Here is a 22124-nt window from a genome sequence, read left to right as displayed (position 1 = left end):
ACTGCCATAGCCATCAGTCACACTCTTTGAATAAGTCTATGTGAAACTCTTGAAAATGAGGCAGTATATGCTGTTTTCCTTTTCTGGTCACAAGGGACTTCATCTACTTTCTGTTTCTAGGAGCTTTGCCAGGACATTTAGTTCAACACTGAGTTTGACAGGCTGCAGACTGCCCCCAACAACAGGCAATAACAGATACAATAAGATTGTTCTGCATGCCTAATTGAGCCTTGTCTTCTCTGACACCAGGGACATAGTACATGATTGTGTCCTCACTCACCTTTTCTTGAGTACTTGGTCAGTGCATAAACCTGTCACCAAAACCAATTAGAATCATTTTAACTGTGCAGATACTCTCAAAGCCAGCAGCAGCAGCACTTGTGTGAGGGGAGAGAGGAGTGTGAGAACACATACAATCAAAGCAATATAAAATGAAGAACACATTGCACTAGTATAAATGTGCACACCAAATAGCTTAAAAAGGAAGACCAATAAAGATGAGTTAAACACATTAAAGTATTTGGGAAAAAAAGCAGTCCTTACAAAATTATTTCTAATCCTTCATTCTCAGGCTTCATTGATTTGTCATAATATAGGATATGGCCTCCACAAGGTGGGAGTCAAAGATGGCTGCTCAATAGCATGTTTCCTATCAAATCCAGTAATTGGATAAAACATTAATAATAAGTGCACTAATGAACACGGCCAAGCCAATAGCACATTGAGACAGTTTACAACACGTCCAAAGTCACAGATGCATCGAACTGTTGCAGATAGAATTCTGGTACTAGAATCTTGTCAATCTTCTATGGCTGAAATGCAAGAAGTGAAAATATATGTTATACATTTATGCAATTCTATAGACTATGGATGGACAATCAAATATAATCATCCCATTGTATTTAACACATTGTTTGCATTATTTAGACGAAGTTGACGAGGGCTATTCAAACATGCACCCATACAGATCTCGACTCGACACAACCCACAAAGAAATGTTCATAGGCGCACTACAACTTCCGCAAGAAGGCAAATAGAAACAGCATTGGATTGTGGGTAGTATCGTGTCATTTCCTGAATTAGTTTAGAAGTACAATTGTATGTCAAGTCGCATGAGTCCGCAGCGCGTGTATTTTTAATCGACTCTTCAACTTGGAAGAACTACAGGTTGACTGATTGAAAAGTTATTACCAGTAGCCAGCAATGAGTTTGAACGAGCATTCGTTGCAAGCTCTGTCTTGGAGAAAACTTTACTTGAGTCGAGCAAAGCTGAAGGCTACGAGCAGAACTTCAGCTCTCCTGTCGGGTTTCGCAATGGTGAGTACCAGGACCCAGTCATATGGATTGGAGCGGATGACAATTTTGACAAAATGTAGTTATGACGCACTATTTCTTAAGACTACACCTACCGGTAGACTATCCTACCAGCCCGGTCTCATAGACGACGTAACATAGTAAACGTAAATTCTAGTAAATCAAATTAGTATGATTTGCAGCCTGGTCTCAGATTAGATGTAATATAGTCAAAGTAAATCAGAGACATTGAAAATAGTATTATTATATGTTATGTTTGGTATAGTTATATAAGACAGCAGGTTACCTAAGGCAAAAATTAAAGTAGGGTTGTTGGATGGGTGGGTGTATAACGCAAGTTCAAATCTTATTACGGACAACTTTAGCATTTTAGCCAATTAGGAACTTTTGAACTACTTACTACTTAGCATGTTAACTAACCCATCCCCTAACCTTAACCCTTTTAGCTAACCCTTTAACCTAACACCTAAACTTAACCCTAACCCCTAGCTTAGCAAACATAAGCCACCTCACTAACGTTAGCACCTATTCCAATTTGTTAGGCAGGTGGCTAACATTAGCATAAAAAATTTGAATTAATAACATATCTTAAGTTTGCAAATTCATAACATATACTAATTGTAATTTGTAACATATCATACGAAATGTATGATGGACAGCCACAAATTTTAATACATACCGTATGAAACGTAACATACTAATTGGAGCGTCCTCAATTTACGTTTACTATGTTATGTCTACCCATGAGTCCAGGTTGCAGCATCCTACCAGTATTTGACTACAATGCTGGATAAACCAAGACTGTTTTGATTGAAAATAACCGGCAAACATATTTAACGATATGCATTAGGCCTACAATTAAGTGTATTTCTGTATGAAACTGGTTACATTGCAATTTTGATGCATAGATTTGCATATGCATAGTTGAGTGCATTTTAAATGTCTCTGCAAGTTAAACCACTATGCAAGGCCAGATGCAAATTAAGGATGGCATTAGTGAGTCATATCTTAACCTACCACAAGTAAACTGCAGCAAATCTGACAGTCACTCACCCAACAGAAAGTTGGACCCAGTACAGTTGTCAGCTGGTCAAAAACGCTAGGCTAGGCTACATCTTCCTGTACAGTCCTGCACCCAATAGAGGGTTGTTAGGTGATGTATGACGCCTCCTGGCGGCCATGTTTGGAAGACCACCGCATCAGTTCGTCTGACAATAACAGCTGTCTACCCCAAGCTGCATGATAAGTGTCTAAAACTACACTGCTCAAAAAAATAAAGGGAACACTTAAACAACAAAATGTAACTCCAAGTCAATCACACTTCTGTGAAATCAAACTGTCCACTTAGGAAGCAACACTGATTGACAATACATTTCACATGCTGTTGTGCAAATGGAATAGACAACAGGTGGAAATTATAGGCAATTAGCAAGACACCCCCCAATAAAGGAGTGGTTCTGCAGGTGGTGACCACAAACCACTTCTCAGTTCCTATGCTTCCTGGCTGATGTTTTGGTCACTTTTGAATGCTGGCGGTGCTTTCACTCTAGTGGTCGCATGAGACGGAGTCTACAGCCCACACAAGTGGCTCAGGTAGTGCAGCTCATCCAGGATGGAACATCAATGCGAGCTATGGCAAGAAGGTTTGCTGTGTCTGTCAGCGTAGTGTCCAGAGCATGGAGGCGCTACCAGGAGACAGGCCAGTACATCAGGAAATGTGGAGGAGGCCGTAGGAGGGCAACTACCCAGCAGCAGGACCGCTACCTGCGCCTTTGTGCAAGGAGGAGCACTGCCAGAGCCCTGCAAAATGACCTCCAGCAGGCCACAAATGTGCATGTCTGCTCGAATGGTCAGAAACAGACTCCATGAGGGTGGTATGAGGGCCCTACGTCCACAGGTGGGGGTTGTGCTTACAGCCCAACACCGTGCAGGACGTTTGGCATTTGCCAGAGAACACCAAAATTGGCAAATTCGCCACTGGCGCCCTGTGCTCTTCACAGATGAAAGCAGGTTCACACTGAGCACATGCGACAGATGTGACAGAGTCTGGAGATGCCGTGGAGAACGTTCTGCTGCCTGCAACATCCTCCAGCATGACCGGTTTGGCAGTGGGTCAGTCATGGTGTGGGGTGACATTTCTTTGGGGGGGCCACACAGCCCTCCATGTGCTCGCCAGAGGTAGCCTGACTGCCATTAGGTACTGAGATGAGATCCTCAGACTCCTTGTGATACCATATGCTGGTGCGGTTGGCCCTGGGTTCCTCCTAATGCAAGACAATGCTAGACCTCATGTGGCTGGAGTGTGCCAGCAGTTCCTGCAAGAGGAAGGCATTGATGCTATGGACTGACTCGCCTGTTCCCCAGACCTGAATCTAATTGAGAACATCTGGGACATCATGTCTTGCTCCATCCACCAACGCCACGTTGCACCACAGACTGTCCAGGAGTTGGCGGATGCTTTAGTCCAGGTCTGGGAGGAGATCCCTCAGGAGACCATCCGCCACCTCATCAGGAGCATGCCCAGGCGTTGTAGGGAGGTCATACGGGCACGTGGAGGCCACACACACTACTGAGTCTCATTTTGACTTGTTTTAGGGACATTACATCAGTTGGATCAGCCTGTAGTGTAGTTTTCCACTTTCATTTTGAGTGTGACTCCAAATCCAGACCTCCATGGGTTGATAAATTTGATTTCCATTGATGATTTTTTTTTTTTTTTTTGTCAGCACATTCAACTATGTAAAGAAAAAAGTATTTAAGAATTTCATTCAGATCTAGGATGTGCTATATTAGTGTTCCCTTTCTTTTTTTGAGCAGTGTACTTTATTCAACACCATGGTAAATTATTGTGCAGTATTTGGCTGCTCTAACAAGGCCAGAAAGACGACGTGAAAAAATATTTTTACAGATCCTGAAACACCAAGGAGATAAGACTCAAGAACTGTCAAAAAGCAGAGACACCTTTTTCCCGTCAAGACCTGAACTCGGACAGCTGTTATTACAGGAGCTGCTCTGATCATTTCATCATTGGAAGAAGCTAATCTCTGCTTCAGTTGCACAACGCCAAGGGACCATTGCAAATGCCCATAAGGCTAATGTCACCATACTGATGGTCCAGTGGTTCCCAACTCCAGTCCTCAAGTAACCCCAAAAGTACACCTTTTTATTGATGTCCTGAACAAGCACACCGGATTCAACTTGACAACTAATCGTCAGGCCCTCAATGAGTTGAATCAAGTATGTTTATCCGAATCAGGTATGTGTGCTGTTGGGTTGGACTGGAGTTGAGAAACACTGCTGTAGGCCTATGGCTGCATTGACATAGCCATTATCATCAGCTGCAAAATGGGTTCACATGGCTGTCACTCTCTCTGGATATCAATCAAATAAAACTATTTACAACTGATCAAAAAGGTCATGTTCATTTGAGATTACAACACAGATAAGTCAGAGACAGATTCCCTTCCCCTCTGTGTTGCAGGATTGTGATCTGTGATTAACACTGACACTAGTTCATCTTGTATAATAGTTAAGTTAAATTTAAACACTTCTCTTCGAAGAATCAACACTTTGACTATATGAAATAAAAAGTGTACGGGTAAGCTAACTCTTATGTAAAGGTTTAGACATTTTAGTAACAAGTACCTCGGCTATTATTATGAAAGCGTCATTTCATCTTTACAAAAAAGTCAATACCAGAGGTAGCCAACCTCACACCACTGATCCCTAATCTCCTTGGTGAGCAGACTTCTATTCCAGCCCAGCAAAATCACACTTGATTATCAACTAATTCGGTTTGAGAAGTTGAATCAGGTGTATTAATGCTGGGCTGGAATAGAAGGGTTGGCTGCTCCAATTGTAATAGGTTTATTAATTGTTTGACTTTTTTGAAACTATTTTTAGTTACAACATTTACACACAACACATGGTATGCAATGATGTACCCTTATTCTATTGGGACATTCATTGGGACCTCTTCATCTGCATACAGGTTTTCACAGCTTGCTTTATCTGACGACAGAAAGCATCACCAAGAAACAGGCTTAATCATACTCAAATAAGACTGCACTGATTGTTATGTTTCTATATCTCTCTTTCCCCAGTTTCTCTCGCTAGGGACTGGAACTCCTATCTTTTCATAATGTCCACCTACAACAGTACATACCCTATCCAGAGTAGCCTACTCTATCCCTTTGACAGCTGGTGCCGTTAATCCTTCTACCCTCTTCCATGCCATGGCTGTTAGCTAGCTAGCTACAAATGACTTTCGAGTTTGTTTTTAATTTACGATGATGATGATGATGATGATAAATACAGTGCATTCGGGAAGTATTCAGACCCCTTGACTTTTTCCACATTTTATTACGATACATCCTTATTCCAAAATTGATTCATTGTCCCCCTTCAATCTACACACCCCATAATGACAAAGCAAAAACTGTTTTTTAGAAATTGTAGCATGTATTCTAAACTGAAGATCATGATTAGGTGATTATTGGAGTCAGATGTGTTAGCTGGGGCAAAACTGACACTGGACCCTGTTTTAGTCAGTACTTTGTTGAAGCACCTTTGGCAGCGATTACAGCCTCAGGTCTTTGTGGTTATGACGCTACAAGCTTGGCACACCTGTATTTGGGGAGATTCTCCCTTCTCTGCAGATCCTCTCAAGCTCTCTCATGTTGGATGGGGAGCGTTGCTGCACATCTATTTTCAGGTCTCTCCAGGGCCGTTTGATCATGTTCAAGTCCGGGCTCTGGCTGGGCCACTCAAGGACATTCAGAGACTTGTCCCGAAGCCACTTCTGCGTTAGGTATCTTTACTTTTACTCAAGTATGACAATTTGGTACATTTTTAACCACTGTAGTTAAAGTAAAAGTTTTCAAGAATATAAATAGTAAAGTAAATTAAAGATGCCCATAAAAAATACTTAAAGAGGAGGAATGCTGCAGCAGCCCGCAAGGTGTGCTGCAGTATGACAACTTATAAAGGAGCAACCACTATTCTTTAGTACTTGAAATTATTTTTACTTAAGTACTTTATACCACTGCTACATTTATACTTGAGGATGTTAATATTTTCAATTAATATATATTATCATACTTACATCAACCAATTGTATATTATTTAAGGGTTACTGGAATTCTAAATGTATCAAGAAATTCCCCTTATGAGAGTACATATCCATCCTCATTCAGTAACTGACCAACCAAAAATTATTTTTATTCTCAAACCACTTTAGAAAAAAAGTGACTTATTTTCTTTGTTGTAGTATCTGTGAGGGGGAAGTATGTTTTATATGCTAAAAGTGCCTGCTCATGGAAATTGGCCAATGTTACACCAAAATAGAAATTCTAAACCACAAACTGAGAAAAACAGTAACTAAAAAACTTATGGAAGACATTCTTAAAGTACAGTGCCTTCAGAAAGTATTCAGACACCTTGACTTTTTCCACATTTTGTTACGCTACAGCCTAATTCTAAAATGCACTAAATATTTTTTTCCCCCTCATCAATCTACACACAATAAAGTCAAAGCAAAAACATGTTTTTAGACAATTTTGCAAATAACAAAATGGAAATATAACATTTACATAAATATATAGACCCCTCACACAATACTTTGTTGAAGCACCTTTGCCCGCGATTACAGCATTGAGTCTTCTTGGGTGTGACGCTACAAGCTTGGCATAACTGTATTTGGGGAGTTTTTCCCATTTTTCTCTGCAGATCCTCTCAAGCTCTGTCAGGTTGGATGGGGAGCTTTGCTGCACAACTATTTTCAGGTCTCTCCAGAGATGTTTGATCAGGTTGAAGTCCGGGCTCTGGCTGGGCCACTGAAAGACATTGTTTTTGTTAAACAAATCAAAATATATCGGTGATTCTTCAAAGTAGCCACCCTTTGTCTTGACTACTTTGCACACTCTTGGCATTCTCTCAACCAGCTTCATGAGGTAGCCACCCGGAATGGATTTTAATCAACACGTGTGCCTTAAGTTAATTTGTGACCCGATTTCAGGAAACTATGTGTATGTCGCTAATCACGACTTAATAGGAGAGCCTTTTGAACGTAAAAAATATTCTTATCAAAATGTTATTTTTTGGGGGCAGAAATGCCTTCTCGAACATGTGAACTTTCAGGTGCCTTTTAATAACAAGTTTTTATGCCATCTGTAAATACAAATAAAGAAGTTAAATTACCAGCCTAGTTGGTTTAGCCAAAGAAAAAGACAGTAACCTTCTCACTAGCCATGATTGACTGAGATAATGAGTGGGCTGGACATGCCGAGAAGTTTCAGATTGTTCAGCAGCGTAGCGTCTTGTCTATAAAATGAGCTGCTCGTTATGCGTAGATAATTCTTTCTACTGCAGTTTTTTTATAAAGAGAGAACGTTAGCAATGGAGAACGGCAAATATGTTGCTTCTGCTCTCAATAACATTGCTGCCCTGAATTTATCAGGCGCTATCGACAAAGGTCAGTATGAAAAAGTTGTGCCATTCTAACTCTGAAAATTAATCAGATGATGAGGAAATCCCTGATGTTAGGTAAAAACATTTTCAGTTGAAGACATTGAAGTCTTCTGATGATGGTGATGGGAAAGAAACAGCGATCAACAGTGTTGTTGTCACGGAAGAAGTTGACCAAATTTTGAAATCCGTGGAACACAACGGGCCAAACAAGCTGTGCAAACTAAACGGAAACAACACAGGATGTCTTTTATTTAATCCAAGGGGTTGCAGGCTGCCATGAAGCTTTCTTCCAAGTATATGGGTAAGAATCTAGCTACAGTTTCAGCTATTATACGTTTCTAATTTTGTCAGTTGTTTTTATTGCAAGTTAAGGCTTGCTGTTAGCTAGCCAGCTGGAGTTTGATGGCTGGCTTGCTAGCTGATGTTAACGTTGAACCTAGTTTATTCGGGTAACTTTAGCTATGACAATCGGTTTGTTTTGCTAGTGATGTTACTCTGAATTGGGATTATAGTTCAATTTTTAGCTAGCTAACATTAGCTGGCTGGCTTGCTAGCAAACATTAATTTATGTGTATGAATTGTGTGTGATGTTTTCTCCAGAATGCCATTTCGCATGGCTAGTTATAGCCTAATGTTAGCTAGCTAACATTGAACTTATTTGGTTAACATTAGGTAGTTATGACAATCTGTTTGTATTGCTAGTTAAAGCTTGCTGTTAGCTAGCCAGCTAATGTTAGATGGCTGGCTATCTAGCTAACATTACGTGTATGAACTGTGTGTAGTGATATCAGAATGCCAGAATTTTTTTCTGGAATTTGTTTTTTAGCAGAAGTAGAACACGACTGCCTCTCCTCCACCAGTCACACAAGGAGAATGGTCTAATGCCTCCCATCAAAAAGAGAGCTGGCCCAAGCAAACAAAGGCAGCAGCGCAGTCATCAACTACATGCACCATTTCTTCACCAACTACAGAGTTGGGGAAACACATGTGGACCTGAATAGTGATAACTGCAGTGGCCAAAACAAGAACACATTTGTGCTCTGGCAGACCATGCACAAACTCCATCACAGTCTGGACCTTCACTTCCTGATCACGGGCGCCACCAAGTTTGCCCCCGACTGGTGCTTCGGCCTCATCAAGCAGGGCTTCAGAAAGACCAGAGTGAACAGTTTGTCTGAGATTGCTGGTGTTGTGAAGGACAGCACTGTGACGGGTCAACATCCAACAGCTGGTTGGACTGGAGGACGGTACGGTACTGGTGGAAAGCTATGGCTGGCAACATCTGACTCCGTACTTCAGGCCACTGCCACAGATCAAGCAGTACCAGCACTTCAGCTGAAAGTAATTTTCATTGTATTGCATGAGGTTATTCTTCTTGGGAGGTGAATTGATGTTGTAAAGGGTTGTAATGTCTTCTGATTTATTTCTTTATTTTTTTAGTATCTCCCTGTTTTACTGCTTCGATGCTCTGGAGCCTGGTGTTGTTGCCAAGGAGCATTGACTGTCACGACCAGGTTTCAACTGCTGCGCAACGCTGACATCCTTCCTCCCATAGGTCTGCCTGTACAAGCACCACCTGGACTGGACACAGCTAGACAAACTTATCTTTTGAGAAGACCAGGGAGTTTTGTGACGAAGAGGCTATGGACATCACATGCCCTGCACCAAAGTCGGAAGTTTGCATACACCTTAGCCAAATGTGTTTAAACTCAGTTTCACAATTCCTGACATTTAATCCTAGTAAAGATTCCCTGCCTTAGGTCCGTTAGAATCACCACTTTATTTTAAGAATGTGAAATTTCAAAATAATAGAGCGAATGCTTTATTTGTTTTTATTTCTTTATCACATTCCCAGTGGGTCAGAATTTTACAAACTCACTTAGTATTTGGTAGCATTGCCTTTAAATTGTTTAACTTTGGTCAAACGTTTCGGGTAGGCTTCCACAAGCTGGGTGAATTTTGTCCCTTTCCTCCTGACAGAGCTGGTGTAATGCTTTTTCAGTTCTGCCCACAACTTTTCTATAGGATTGAGGTCAGTGCTTTGACTTTGTCCTTAAGCCATTTTTCCACAACTTTGGAAGTATGCTTGGGGTCATTGTCCATTTGTGACCAAGCTTTAATCTTCCTGACTGATGTCTTGATGTTGCTTCAATACATCCACATAATTTTCCTTTCCTCCTGTAGCAAAGCACCCTACAACATGATTCTACCACCCCCGTGCTTCACGGTTGGGATGGTGTTCTTCGGCTTGCAAGCCTCCCCTTTTTCCTCCAAACATAACCATGGTCATTATGGGCAAACAGTTCTCTTTATGTTTCGTCAGACTGGAGGACATTTCTCCAAAAAGTACGATGTTTGGCTCCATGTACAGTTGCAAACCGTAGTCTGGCTTTTTTATGGCATTGGCTTCTTCCTTGCTGAGCGCCCTTTCAGGTTATGTCAATTATAGGACTTGTTTTACTGTGGATATAGATACTTTTGTACCCGTTTCCTCCAGCATCTTTAAGGTCCTTTGCTGTTCTGGGATTGATTTACACTTTTCCCACAAAAAGTGCGTTCATCTCTGAGACAGAATGCGTCTCCTTCCTGAGCGGTATGAATGCTGCGTGGTCCCATGGTGTTTATACTTGCATACTATTATTTGTACAGATGAATGTGGTACCTTCAGGAGTTTGGACATTTCTCCCAAGGATGAAGCAGACTTGTGGAGGTCTACAAATTTTTTTTTCTGAGTTCTTAGCTTATTTTTCTTTTGATTTTCCCATTATGTCAAGCAAAGAGGCACTTGGTTTGAAGGTAGGCCTTGAAATACATCCACAGGTACACCTCCAATTGACTCAAATGATGTCAATTAGCCTATCAGAAGCTCCTAAAACCATGACATAATTTTCTGGCATTTTCTAATGAGGTTTAAAGGCAGTCAACTTAGTGTATGTAAACTTCTGACACACTGGAATTGAGATACAGTGAATTATAAGTCTAAACAATTGTTGGAAAAATGTCTTGTCATACACAAAGTCGATGTCTTAACCGACTTGCCAAACTATAGTTTTGGTAGTGTGGTTTAAATTGGTGGTGGTGTTGAAAAACAAGTTTTAATGACTCCAACCTAAGTGTAAACTTCTGAATTCAACTCTATATATAAAAAGGAATATTGATATGTGGTCGTAACATGATTTTGTGACATACGGTCACATGATATCGTTGCGGTATCAAGTGTCCACCACACAAATATATGGCGCAGCCCCATAAATATGGCGCATGCATCTGTTTATGTACTCTACATGTGCACCTCACTCAGGTTTCAACTCAGTTTGCATGGCCTTAACTTATGTATGGGATACTATGTGATGAGTGCATGTGTAACAGTATGCTAATGTATTGGTGTGAAGGCATTTGGGCAGTGGCCAAAAGTACTTAGGTAAAACTATCTGTACCTTGTTTATATTTTTGGCAACTTTTACTTCACTGCATCCAGAAAGAAAATGTACTTTTCACTCCATACATTTTCTGACACCCAAAAGTACTTGTTATATTTTGACAGGAAAATTGTCCAATTCACACTTATCAAGACAACATCCCTACGGCATCTGATCTGGCAGACTCACTAAACGCATGCTTTTGGAGTGTGCCCTTGGCTATCCTTCAATAAACCATTTTTTTAATGAAAAAAATAAGAGCTTGTGCCGTCTTGTTTAATATAAGGAATTTGAAATGATTTATACTTTTACTAAAGTATGACAATTTAGTACTTTTTCCACCAGGATGTGGCTGGGTGTTATGGCATTTCTTTCACATGACCCATCAATTCCGACAAGTGTGTCTGGGTAAGCATCTAATATTTATAAACTATTTTTATCTGGACACTTTCTGTTTGCCTGGAATTTTTCCTTGTAGGCTACCACCATTTTTAGTCTTAATCTTTACTACACTACTCACTGTATAGCACATGACCTCATGTGAATCCTTAAAGAGATGGGCGGAGCTTGCTTAAGAGGGTGTGAACAATGCTGAATGGGCATAGACAAAGGAGAGCTCTCCAGTAGGTACCAAAACATTTAACTCACTTTTGAGAAAAGGGACCTTATCAAATGTATCAACATTCAAAGCAAAATTACTTGTTCCAAAAAGCATGCTGTATAATATACCATTTTGTAGTTGAGACTACTTTTATCCAATGTAAAAAAAAATACAACAAATTCTGCTACATAAGACCGAAACCAGGTGGTGAGTCACATTTGTGGAATGTCTTTCCTTCATGCATTTCAGCCAATCGGTTGTGTAGGGGTGGTATACAGAAGAGAGCCCTATTTGGTAAAAGACCAAGTCCATATTATGGCAAGTACAGCTCAAATAAGCAAAGAGAAACGACAGTCCATCATTACTTTAAGACATGAAGTCAGTCAATCTGGAAAATTTCAAAAACTTTAAACGTTTCTTCAAGTGCAGTCGCAAAAAAACATCAAGAGCTATGATGAAACTGGCTCTCATGAGGACCTCAACAGGAAAGTAAAACCCAGTTACCTATGCTGCAGCCCAAATAAATGCTTCAGAGTTAAATAAGACACATCTCAACAACTGTTCAGAGAAGACTGTGTGAAGCAGGCCTTAATGGTCGAATTGCAGAAAAGAGACCACTACTAAAGGACATCAATAATAAGAAGAGACTTGCTTGGGCCAAGAACACAAGCAATGGACATTAGAACAGTGAAAATTTGTCATTTGGTCTGATGAGTCCAAATTTGACATTTTTGATTCCAACCGCCGTGTCATTGTGAGACGCAGAGTAGGTGAGTTGATGATCTCCGCATGTGTGGAGATGTTTAGAATTCAAGGCACACTTAACCAGCATGGCTACCACAACATTCTGCAGCGATATGCCATCCCATCTGGTTTGCGTTTAGTGGGAGAATAATTTGTTTTTCAACAGGACAATGACCCAAAACACACCTCCAGGCTGTGTAAGGGCTATTTGACCTAGAAGAAGAGTGATGGAGTGCTGCATCAGATGACCTGGCCTCCACAATCACCCGACCTCAACCCAATTGAGATGGTTTGGGATGAGTTGGACCGCGGAGTGAAGGAAAAGCAGTCAACAAGTCCTCAGCATATGTGGGAACTCCTTCAAGACTGTAGGAAAAGCATTCCTAGTGAAGCTGATTGAGAGAATGCCTAGAGTGTGCAAAGCTGTCAAGGCAAAGGTTGGCTACACGATAGCTAGCTAGCTAATACGAATTTAGCTAGCTGGGTGGCGATATTTAATTTCGCTTGCTAGCTATTCAGTATGATAAGTTAACTAGCTAATAATACAGTACATTTTTTATAATTTTCTAAATATATTTACTAAAGTGAATAGGTTCTTCCACTGCCTCTGTATTCTGGGTGCTTAGAAAAAAACTAAATAATGGGAAATCTTCCTGAATTGCTTTTCGGTGGTAGCAAAACACAGCATGCCATGTGGACGATTGGGGGACACGGGCAACAAAGTTCCACCAGACTGACTGACGTCTTCCAACATGGCGCCCTGTGTGGCTGCTACATGATTTGTAACAACTGCAACCCCTCTGGAGAAAAAACATGGAATTGTCACATGCAGTGGTTGAGCTTTAAATTACATCATTGTGTTTGTTCAGATTGTTCTGATTCCTCATCCTGTTTGCACGTCGCTCTTTCAGTCAAGCTGTAACCATGTGAAATCGTCTCTTTCAGGTGGCTATGGTGGAGGTGCAGCTGGAACAAGATCATGTGTATCCCCAAGGGCTGCTGATAGCCTTCAGCGCCTGCACCACTGTCCTTGTGGCAGTGCACCTTTTCGCCCTGATGATCAGCACCTGCATCCTGCCAAACCTGGAGGCCGTCAGCAATGTTCACAACTTGAACTCGATCAACGAGTCGCCCCATGAGCGCATGCATTGCTACATTGAGCTGGCCTGGGCCTTCTCCACTGTCATCGGCACCCTTCTCTTCCTGGCCGAGGTGGTTCTGCTGTGCTGGGTCAAGTTCCTGCCCCTCAGTCCCACAACTGTTAAAAATAGCACCGACAATTATGGAAGGGCGGCAGCCATCGTCTCCACCTCCATTATGGTGCCGTTTGGACTGGTTTTCATTGTGTTCGCTGTGCACTTCTACCGCTCTCTAGTGAGTCACAAAACTGACCGGCAGTTTCAGGAGCTGGAGGAGCTGTCCAATATCACCCGGCTGCAGAACCAGCTGGACTACAGGGCGGAGACGACCAGTCTGCAGCCCTCCGCCGTCGACTTCCCCTGACGGGAGCACACACAAGTAGGGAGTTGGAGCAGTACACAGCTGTAAGAAATGTATTATTGACTTGTTTTTTTGTATCTATTTGCATGAGCACCATGAGAAAGGATACTTTATATAGTAATATCATTTCTTCAGATGTTTTGTATTGGGATTTGGACTCTGCTTTAGGCATTTTTCTACTTGTGTAAATAGTTGGAGAGGTCAGAAGAATTTGCTTTGTATTGTTCACTAGTTTGGACTCAAGCCACTTTTTTTTTTATTTTTTACTTTGCTGCATGTCTATTGTCTTCCTTATGGCTTCAGAAACGGATCTGAATAGCTGAATGTGAGTGAGCATCTGTGTGAAATTGGTTTTTAAATGTTTTGTACATCTTCATTACATAGATGATATTTGTAGTTATGTCACATACACAACTACACTAAGTTCTGTCTAAGGTGGCTGGGGAACACAAAGTGTGGGACGAACATACTGTAATAACATTTTGTGAAGTAGTTGGATTTTAATTTAACAAAATGATAACCGGCCAATTTCCATGAAAGGAAAACTGGTCAGAGCATAATATGTAATAACTGCTGTAATAGTGCTGGTGCAAGGGGAAAGCAGAATTGAGATTTTTAGTCAGTCTGGAATATTTACCTCATATTTTAACATTTCAAAGTCAGTACAATTGATCAGATTTGCTCTGATGGTCATTTGATGAGTTAATGTATTTTAAGCACGCTACTGTTACATGATAGACAAATACAAGTGTGGAATTTGAAATGTACACTACCGTACAAAAGTTTGGGGTCACTTAAATGTCATTTATGAAAAAGCTAATTTGTCTATTTAAAATAACATCAAATGTATCAAATACAGTATAGACATTGTAAATGACTTGGAAACGTCAGATTGTTTATAGAATATCTACATAGGCGTACAGAGGCTCATTATCAGCAACCATCACTCCTGTGTTCCAATGGCACGTTGTGTTAGCGAATCCAAGTTTATAATTTTAAAAGGCTAATTGATCATTAGAAAACCCTTTTGCAATTATGTTAGCACAGCTGTAAACTTGTGCTAATAAAGAAGCAATAAAACTGGCCTTCTGTAGGCTAGTTGAGTATCTGGAGCATCAGCAGTTGTGGGTTAGATTACAGGCTCAAAATGGCCAGAAACAAATAACTTTTCTGATACTCGTCAGTCTAATCTTATTCTGAGAAATGAAGGCTATTCCATGTGAGAAATTGCCAAGGAACTGAAGATCTTGTACAATGCTGTGTACTACTCCCGTCACAGAACAGCGCAAACTGTCTAACCAGAATAGAAGAGTGGGAGGCCCCGGCCCCAACTGAGCCAGAGGGCAAATACATTAGTGTCTAGTTTGAGAAACAGACGCCTCAAGTCCTCAACTGGCAGCTTCATTAAATAGTACCCGCAAAACACCAGCCTCAACTGCGAAGAGGCGACTCCGGGACGCTGGCCTACACTACACTCCATTTCTGATCTTTTTAATGGACCAAAAATTTGATTTTCTTTCAAAAACCAGGACATTTCTAAGTGACCCCAAACTTTTGAACGGTAGTGTATTTGTTTAACCTTTTCCTCTACATTATGTAATTATTAGACAGGTTGGTTGGGATATGGTTCCCAGTTCCTCATGTCAGGCTGAAATACCACCTTCAATGTGAAGTACTTTTCTTAGAGATTGTAAAGCTGTTTCTTTTGCATTTATGACAAATCACAAGTAGCTTCTTCTAAAGGAAATACTTCAAACTAGAGGGCAAATTAATAAATGCATTTTTATGGAGGCAATATTTTCAGATCTTTGTCAACCTTATGTGATCCAAGTGCACATATTTACTTTCATCAAATAATGGCACATGATCTTCTGTTTTATTTATGAGTCAATTGTGAAGTGTTCTCTTCCGAATGGTCCACCAACCAAAGGACATCCAGCCAACTTGACACAACTGTGGGAAATATTGGAGTCAACCCGCATAGAAGGAGTCCTTAATGTTTTGTACACTCAGTGTATACTGTATGATGATTGTAACATCCCCCTTAAATGCCATTTGAGGCCAAGATTTATTAGAGGTCTTTGAGTGCCTGGGGCTTGTGAAACCCCACATACTTATGTTTACACTGCATTGTCTGGTGCCAAATCATTGTCTTATACTGTATTTCTGTTACATTGTGGTGATACTCCAAAGGGCAGAGGATTGGATTGATATGACCTCTTTATTAGACAATCATTGTGCATTTTGTATATTTGATTACGTTATGCATAACAACCCTATGCCTACTGAATAAAGAATAATAAGAAAATCATCTTATGTTGCTTCATTTATTCATAAAGTTTTTAAATACTTATACGAGATGTACTTTGAATTACTGTTAGAGTCAACCTTCTTTTGAATGAAAAATATTGGATGCATCAATATAGAAAACAATGTCCTGCTCAAATGGTTGAAGACCCAATTTCCTTATTTGTGGGTCTATAACTTGAGGGCATTGTCCGTTTCTTTTAAAGAAATACATTTAGAAGATATGTCAAGAGTTAGCAGGAAGGAAAACCACAAAGGAAGTGGGTTAGCACAGGGTAAAATGAAGTGGACACGCAGCATCAAAAGTGTAAGAGGACTTGTCGTAGGGAGGAGTCATCTGTGTTTTCCCTGAGAGTATAGGTCCAGAGTACTGTCAGGAGCTCACGGTGGGGGATAGCATTATCTCTTGGGTCACAGAAAGGCACAGAATCCTTTCCATTTTGCCTTCCTTGTTGCTGCAATGGCTCGTTTGATAGCCTCTCTGAATATGTCCTCCACATTCTCCTTGTATTTGGCTGAACACTCCAAGTAGAGGTCAGCGTTGATCTTCCTTTTGGTCTCTTCACCCTGCTCAGATGGAGGGAAAAATAAAAAAAAAGTGATTATTAATTGAGAAGCACCAACAAGACATAACTATTCTGAGCTAAATCTTCCTGTTGAGAGTTTCTGATTTCAAATGGACTATATTGCATGACATGAAAAGGTTCCCTGCCTGACACGAACTAGCCAAAAATAAAATGTCAGATAAATAGATTTAGTCCAGGAGAAAGGGTGATTCAGAATTGTGATTATCACTCAGATTTGGGGTGAGTGGGGATTTGCATTGTCATTACGGTCATTAACATAATCTCATCACTGCTTTTGATCTTTTGAAGGTGTTTTTGGTTCAACCCTTCTGATCAAAGTCTACCTTTCCCAACAAACCACCCTAATTCAACCACTTGTATTGCATTTTCAATAAACCCAATAATAATGACATATGTAAATTGTACGGCAGATATACAGTATATTCAATGTCTATAAATTATACATAAGGCTATGTAGGAAATCTCTACCTGGATGTATGTGATGGGGTTCTCGCCTGAAGACCACAGTTTCTTTGCCAAGACCTTGTCTTTCCGCAGGTCTGTTTTGCATCCTACCAGTATAATGGGCACGCCACGGCAGAAGTGATGCACCTCGGGGAACCACTGAAAGATATGCTAAACAGAGTTAGATATTCTAAACATTCCATGTCATGCAGTGAACATACATGTATAGTCAGTGGGATCTTTGTACAGTCCATAGAATAATCCCTGTGAGGGTGACTGCATCTACTTTGCAAAACAAATTTACCATGAACCTGATAAATACTTGCTTGAGCAAGTATTCAAAATATATTTCTGATTGTCAGCTGACATTGTCACCCATCTTCAGGTACATTAATTATGTTGTAGATGTCATGAAACTTATGGCACTGTATGTTAATGTTTCTTCCTCCTCCTGTGGACTGAAACAGACAGAAGAGCAGTAAAGTATGAAGAGAGTGCAGTACCTTGATTAGCAAATTGTCATAACTTGAGGGGCAAGTGACATCATAGCAGATCAATATCAGGTTGGCACTCTGATAGGACAGAGGACGTAATCGGTCATAGTCCTCTTGACCTGAAATAGATGGATGTGTATTATCAATCTGTCATGAAAATCACATAGCCCAAAAAATAAAATAAAAACTAGTTGGCTACTTAAATCAATGCCAGCCTCATCTGTTATTCCTTTATCTTTATTTAAAATCTACTATGACTCTCCTGAGTCACTCTCACTTAAAGTACAGTACATTATGATTCTTTAACAACCAGATGGCGTCTGTTACTGTATTTCTAAGATACTGTAGATCTGACTACTTATGAGCACAACACGCCCACTAAAGACTCAGGATACCTGTTCAGCAAGTGTTAGTGCACTGGTGCTCTCAAAAGCATGGATATGTAAGACCTGACCTGCAGTATCGTAGATGTTCAGACGAAACTCATCGCCTCTGTACCGCACGTTGGCGACACATTTTTCAAACACAGATGGTACATATTTCTGAAAGATAGACAAAAATTGAGTTTCAAGTCCAGTTTTTTAAATGTTATTTCAGAGATGGTAGCTAAAAAGGTTGAAGTTAACTTTGCTCTTTTTGTCATCTCATGTGCATATATAAATTGTGTTGTCACTTACATTCCTCACAGTAATTTGTCTACATGCAGAGTAATAATAGTATCTGAATAAATAATGTAAATAGATGGCCTTTTCCCTGAAAAGTGTAAATAGAGAAGAGAAGCAGCCAACTGATGAGCTGGCTTTGTCAGTTGTCTTACCTCTGGAAAGTCTCCTTTAGTGCAAACCTGGAGTAGGGAGGTTTTCCCACATCCACCATCACCTACTATCACAACCTTAAACTCCTCTCGCCTCCTGGTATGCCCACTGCTCACCCCTGACATGTTCTGTAGCATGCTAGATGAAAATGTGGCAAAAGAGCCTCCACTTGTTGAAGGAGATAATGGAGACAGACACTTGAGATAACAATAAATTGCACAAAAACCTGAGTAAGAAAACTAGCTTAACCGAGTGAGTTACTAGCACTGGACTACCGGTCCATTGTCACCTTCTACCAGTGGTTTTAAGGAGGCTCCTCTTGATTGAGTACCTACCCCTCCTATAAAAGAAACCCCCCTTCTTTCCCTTCCTGAATGGACACATTACCAACACCTTATCAAGGAACACAAAAGCCAGAAAAGATTGAATTAAAAAGGAAGATTATCCTATCGACCTGACAATCTCTTGTTCATTAGTTGCAGAACTAAATCAACTGTTAGCAAGAGAGTGAACAAATGGAAACGCTTAATCTATGTCCTGGAAACCAGCCAAGTAGCATTATGGCTATATGGTAGAATTGGCACTGTTCCTCCCTTTCAAAACAGATGGAATTCATGTCACCGAGTGGATCAAATGTTAAGGGATGATGTACATTATTCAGATAGTAGATCCTTTATGTGCTAATGTATAGTGTACTTGTTTGTAGAATCCAATAAGCCAAATTTCTCTCTGCTACTGCACGGAGCGCCAAGTCTAGGACCAAAAGGCTCCTTAACAGCTTCTACCCCAAGCCATACAACTGTTGAACAATTAATCAAATGGCTACCGGACCATTTACATTGACGACCCCCCCCCCCTTACTCACTGTTTATTATCTATGCATAGCCACTTTACCCCACCAACACGTACAAATTACCTCGACTAACCTGTACCCCCACACATTGACTCGGTACAGGTACCCCCTGTATATAGCCTTGTTATTTTACGGTGTTACTTTAGTTTATTTGTTAAATATTTTCTTAACTATTCTTGAACTGCACTGTTGGATAAGGGCTTTTAAGTAAGCATTTCACGGTAAAGTCTACACTTGTTCTATTCGGTGCATGTGACAAATAAAGTTTGACTTGATTGTAGATTTAGGTACTTTCGCTAACAACTAACTAACTATCTAGATCCTACATTTTCCAATTTTCATCTAGCCTAGCTGTATACATTTTAATGTAGGCCTATATGGACAGAATCATGATATTATTTTATTCTGTTTAAAGTAGCGACCCACTGGGCAATTTCAACTTGGAAATTTGGGTAGTATTTGGTTGTTATCCAACGGAATAAAAATTTCTGTTTTTGGTTTAGTTGCCATCTAAATGTGTTACCACTGAGCTTTCAACCATTTTAAAACACAACAACATTCAAATTGGAATAGATATTTTCTATTTATACAACAATTTAGTGTTATCACTGTGCTTCATCTAATAGCACAACCAAATTACCTGGATTGCAGTTGAGATTAAATTAAAAGTACATGGTGCAAGTGATCAATGCTGTTCAGATTATTACAGCAATTGGGAAGATCTCCACAGACCTGTGACCTTTGCATACTATCTTGAACAAGCATGCTTTCAATGACTACATAAAAATATATTTATAGACAGTAGGCCTCAAAATGTGGCCGTGGATGTGTTACTTATTTTAAGGTTGGGTAATTACTGTTACATCAGCTTCTAAGATATATTACAAAAATATTATTGAGTCGTGTTTGGTTGACAACACAATCAAACATTTAAAGGCTCAATGTAGCTGTTTTTATCTCAATATAAAATAATTTATTGGTAACAATTAAGTACCTTACTGCGATTTAAAACAATTAAAATGGTCAAAAAAACAAACAAAAATATCTTCATAGTAAGAAAGCAATTTCTCAATCAATAATTTTGTTATGATTGTATGGGAGTGGTCTGAGTGGAGAGGGGAAAACTAAAAATGTGCTATTATTGTCCAACAAAACAGGCTGAAATTTCAGGACGTAATTTCAAACAGCTCTTACACTAAAAGGGTATTATCATGAAGCCTTTTCATAATTTCACACTATTATTCCAACCTCAGTGTGGAAAGATACATATAATCTTTTGACTGCAATGGCCCTATCTAATGCTTGGATAGTTTTATCTGAGCCACTGGCTTAATCCTCTTCAACTTTTATGTTTGGTTTAGTTGGAGACCTGAAGCCAACATAACTTGTCGACAAGTTAACAAATGACAGGCTAATAGGCTATTTACTATATTGCAAAAGTGATTTTGAATTGTGTTTGGTTGACAACAAAATCCAGTTTGTCTACAAATAATTAATTTATATGTTGGATTCACGTCACCATCTCAACCTAGAATCAAAGTTAAAGAATAGGACCGGATCAAGTCAAACTTTATTTAGTCCTATTCTGTAGCCCTTTAGACTCATACCCATATATGGATTGAAAATGGTGGACTTGGAGACTAATACACTCTTAAATTGGAGCACAGTAACGTGCTATATACTGTATAACGCCAGAGCTCAGGCTCTGCGCTTCACAGCTCTGTATGGGTTTTGACTGACAGCACCATTCATGACAAGAAGTTGCTACCATCCCTCCCGTTAATTGGCCAACTTTTGCTAAGTGTTTGCTGTCTGAGTGAGGAAAAATGTTGTAAATTATGAGGAATCAATGTATTTTGAAAGATGAGACGTTGACAATTACAATAAATACCACTTTGATGTCATACAAGCAAGCCAAACTCCTGTGAGTTCAAATGTGCATGTCCCAAATCAAATCAAATTTTATTTGTCACATACACATGGTTAGCAGATGTTAATGCGAGTGTAGCGAAATGCTTGTACTTCTAGTTCCGACAATGCATATCAACGTTTATGATCACTTATGTTTGATGTACAGTTAAAAGATGACGTGGGGTTATACCCTAGGTTTCCCTGAACAGAATGAGCCTGTTTGTAGTATGGTGAAGAAAATTTGATTTAGTCCTATTCTGTAGCCCTTTACACTCGTACACATGTGGTTTGAACATTTTCGGACTTGGACACTGATACCCACCTACGCCACATCCACGCATCAGTTCTCATGACTCCATTCTATTTGCACCTAAATTATGAACTGCTTCTCTGAATTGCCTTGTGAAAGCCTTGCATTGTAAAATCATATTTTTGAACTTAGCTTGTCTTCCCTGCAAACAATGAGCCATTAGGATGTCCCCGGGACGTCACTAAATGGTCACCTAAAGACATCAGGATGTTCTGTCTGGGCCCCCGGTAGGTTTTGTATACTTCCCGGTTTGTCTTGGGGGAGGTTTTTAGGACTTTCTTGGGATGTTGTGTCATCATGGCCCCTGAACATTCTTGGGACGTTGGGTCATGACCCCCTGGAGGTTTTTGTCTAGTT

At 40.1% G+C, this 22124-nt stretch overlaps 2 protein-coding genes across 2 annotated transcripts; one reads left to right on the top strand and one right to left on the bottom strand.

The window, feature by feature from the left end:
• Nucleotides 1–1054: 1054 nt before the first annotated feature.
• LOC135514187 (calcium release-activated calcium channel protein 1-like) lies at nucleotides 1055–16357 on the top strand. The gene is made up of 2 exons (XM_064937471.1): nucleotides 1055–1317; nucleotides 13492–16357. Exons 1-2 carry the CDS (start codon nucleotides 1204–1206, stop codon nucleotides 14047–14049), a joined length of 672 nt encoding a protein of 223 aa, XP_064793543.1. The 5' UTR covers nucleotides 1055–1203; the 3' UTR covers nucleotides 14050–16357.
• A 351-nt stretch (nucleotides 16358–16708) lies between these two features.
• Nucleotides 16709–18830, bottom strand: LOC135513554 (rho-related GTP-binding protein RhoF-like). The gene is made up of 5 exons (XM_064936440.1): nucleotides 18696–18830; nucleotides 18333–18420; nucleotides 17888–17997; nucleotides 17409–17543; nucleotides 16709–16920 (listed from the first exon to the last, which is right to left on the bottom strand). Exons 1-5 carry the CDS (start codon nucleotides 18828–18830, stop codon nucleotides 16765–16767), a joined length of 624 nt encoding a protein of 207 aa, XP_064792512.1. The 3' UTR covers nucleotides 16709–16764.
• Between the last annotated feature and the right edge of the window lie 3294 nt (nucleotides 18831–22124).

This window comes from Oncorhynchus masou, chromosome 25 (genome assembly GCF_036934945.1).
Source record: "Oncorhynchus masou masou isolate Uvic2021 chromosome 25, UVic_Omas_1.1, whole genome shotgun sequence".
In the NCBI taxonomy this organism is placed as follows: domain Eukaryota; kingdom Metazoa; phylum Chordata; class Actinopteri; order Salmoniformes; family Salmonidae; genus Oncorhynchus; species Oncorhynchus masou.
The sequence above is the reverse complement of the archived record's forward strand: the minus strand, read 5'-3'. Positions and strand labels throughout refer to the sequence as shown.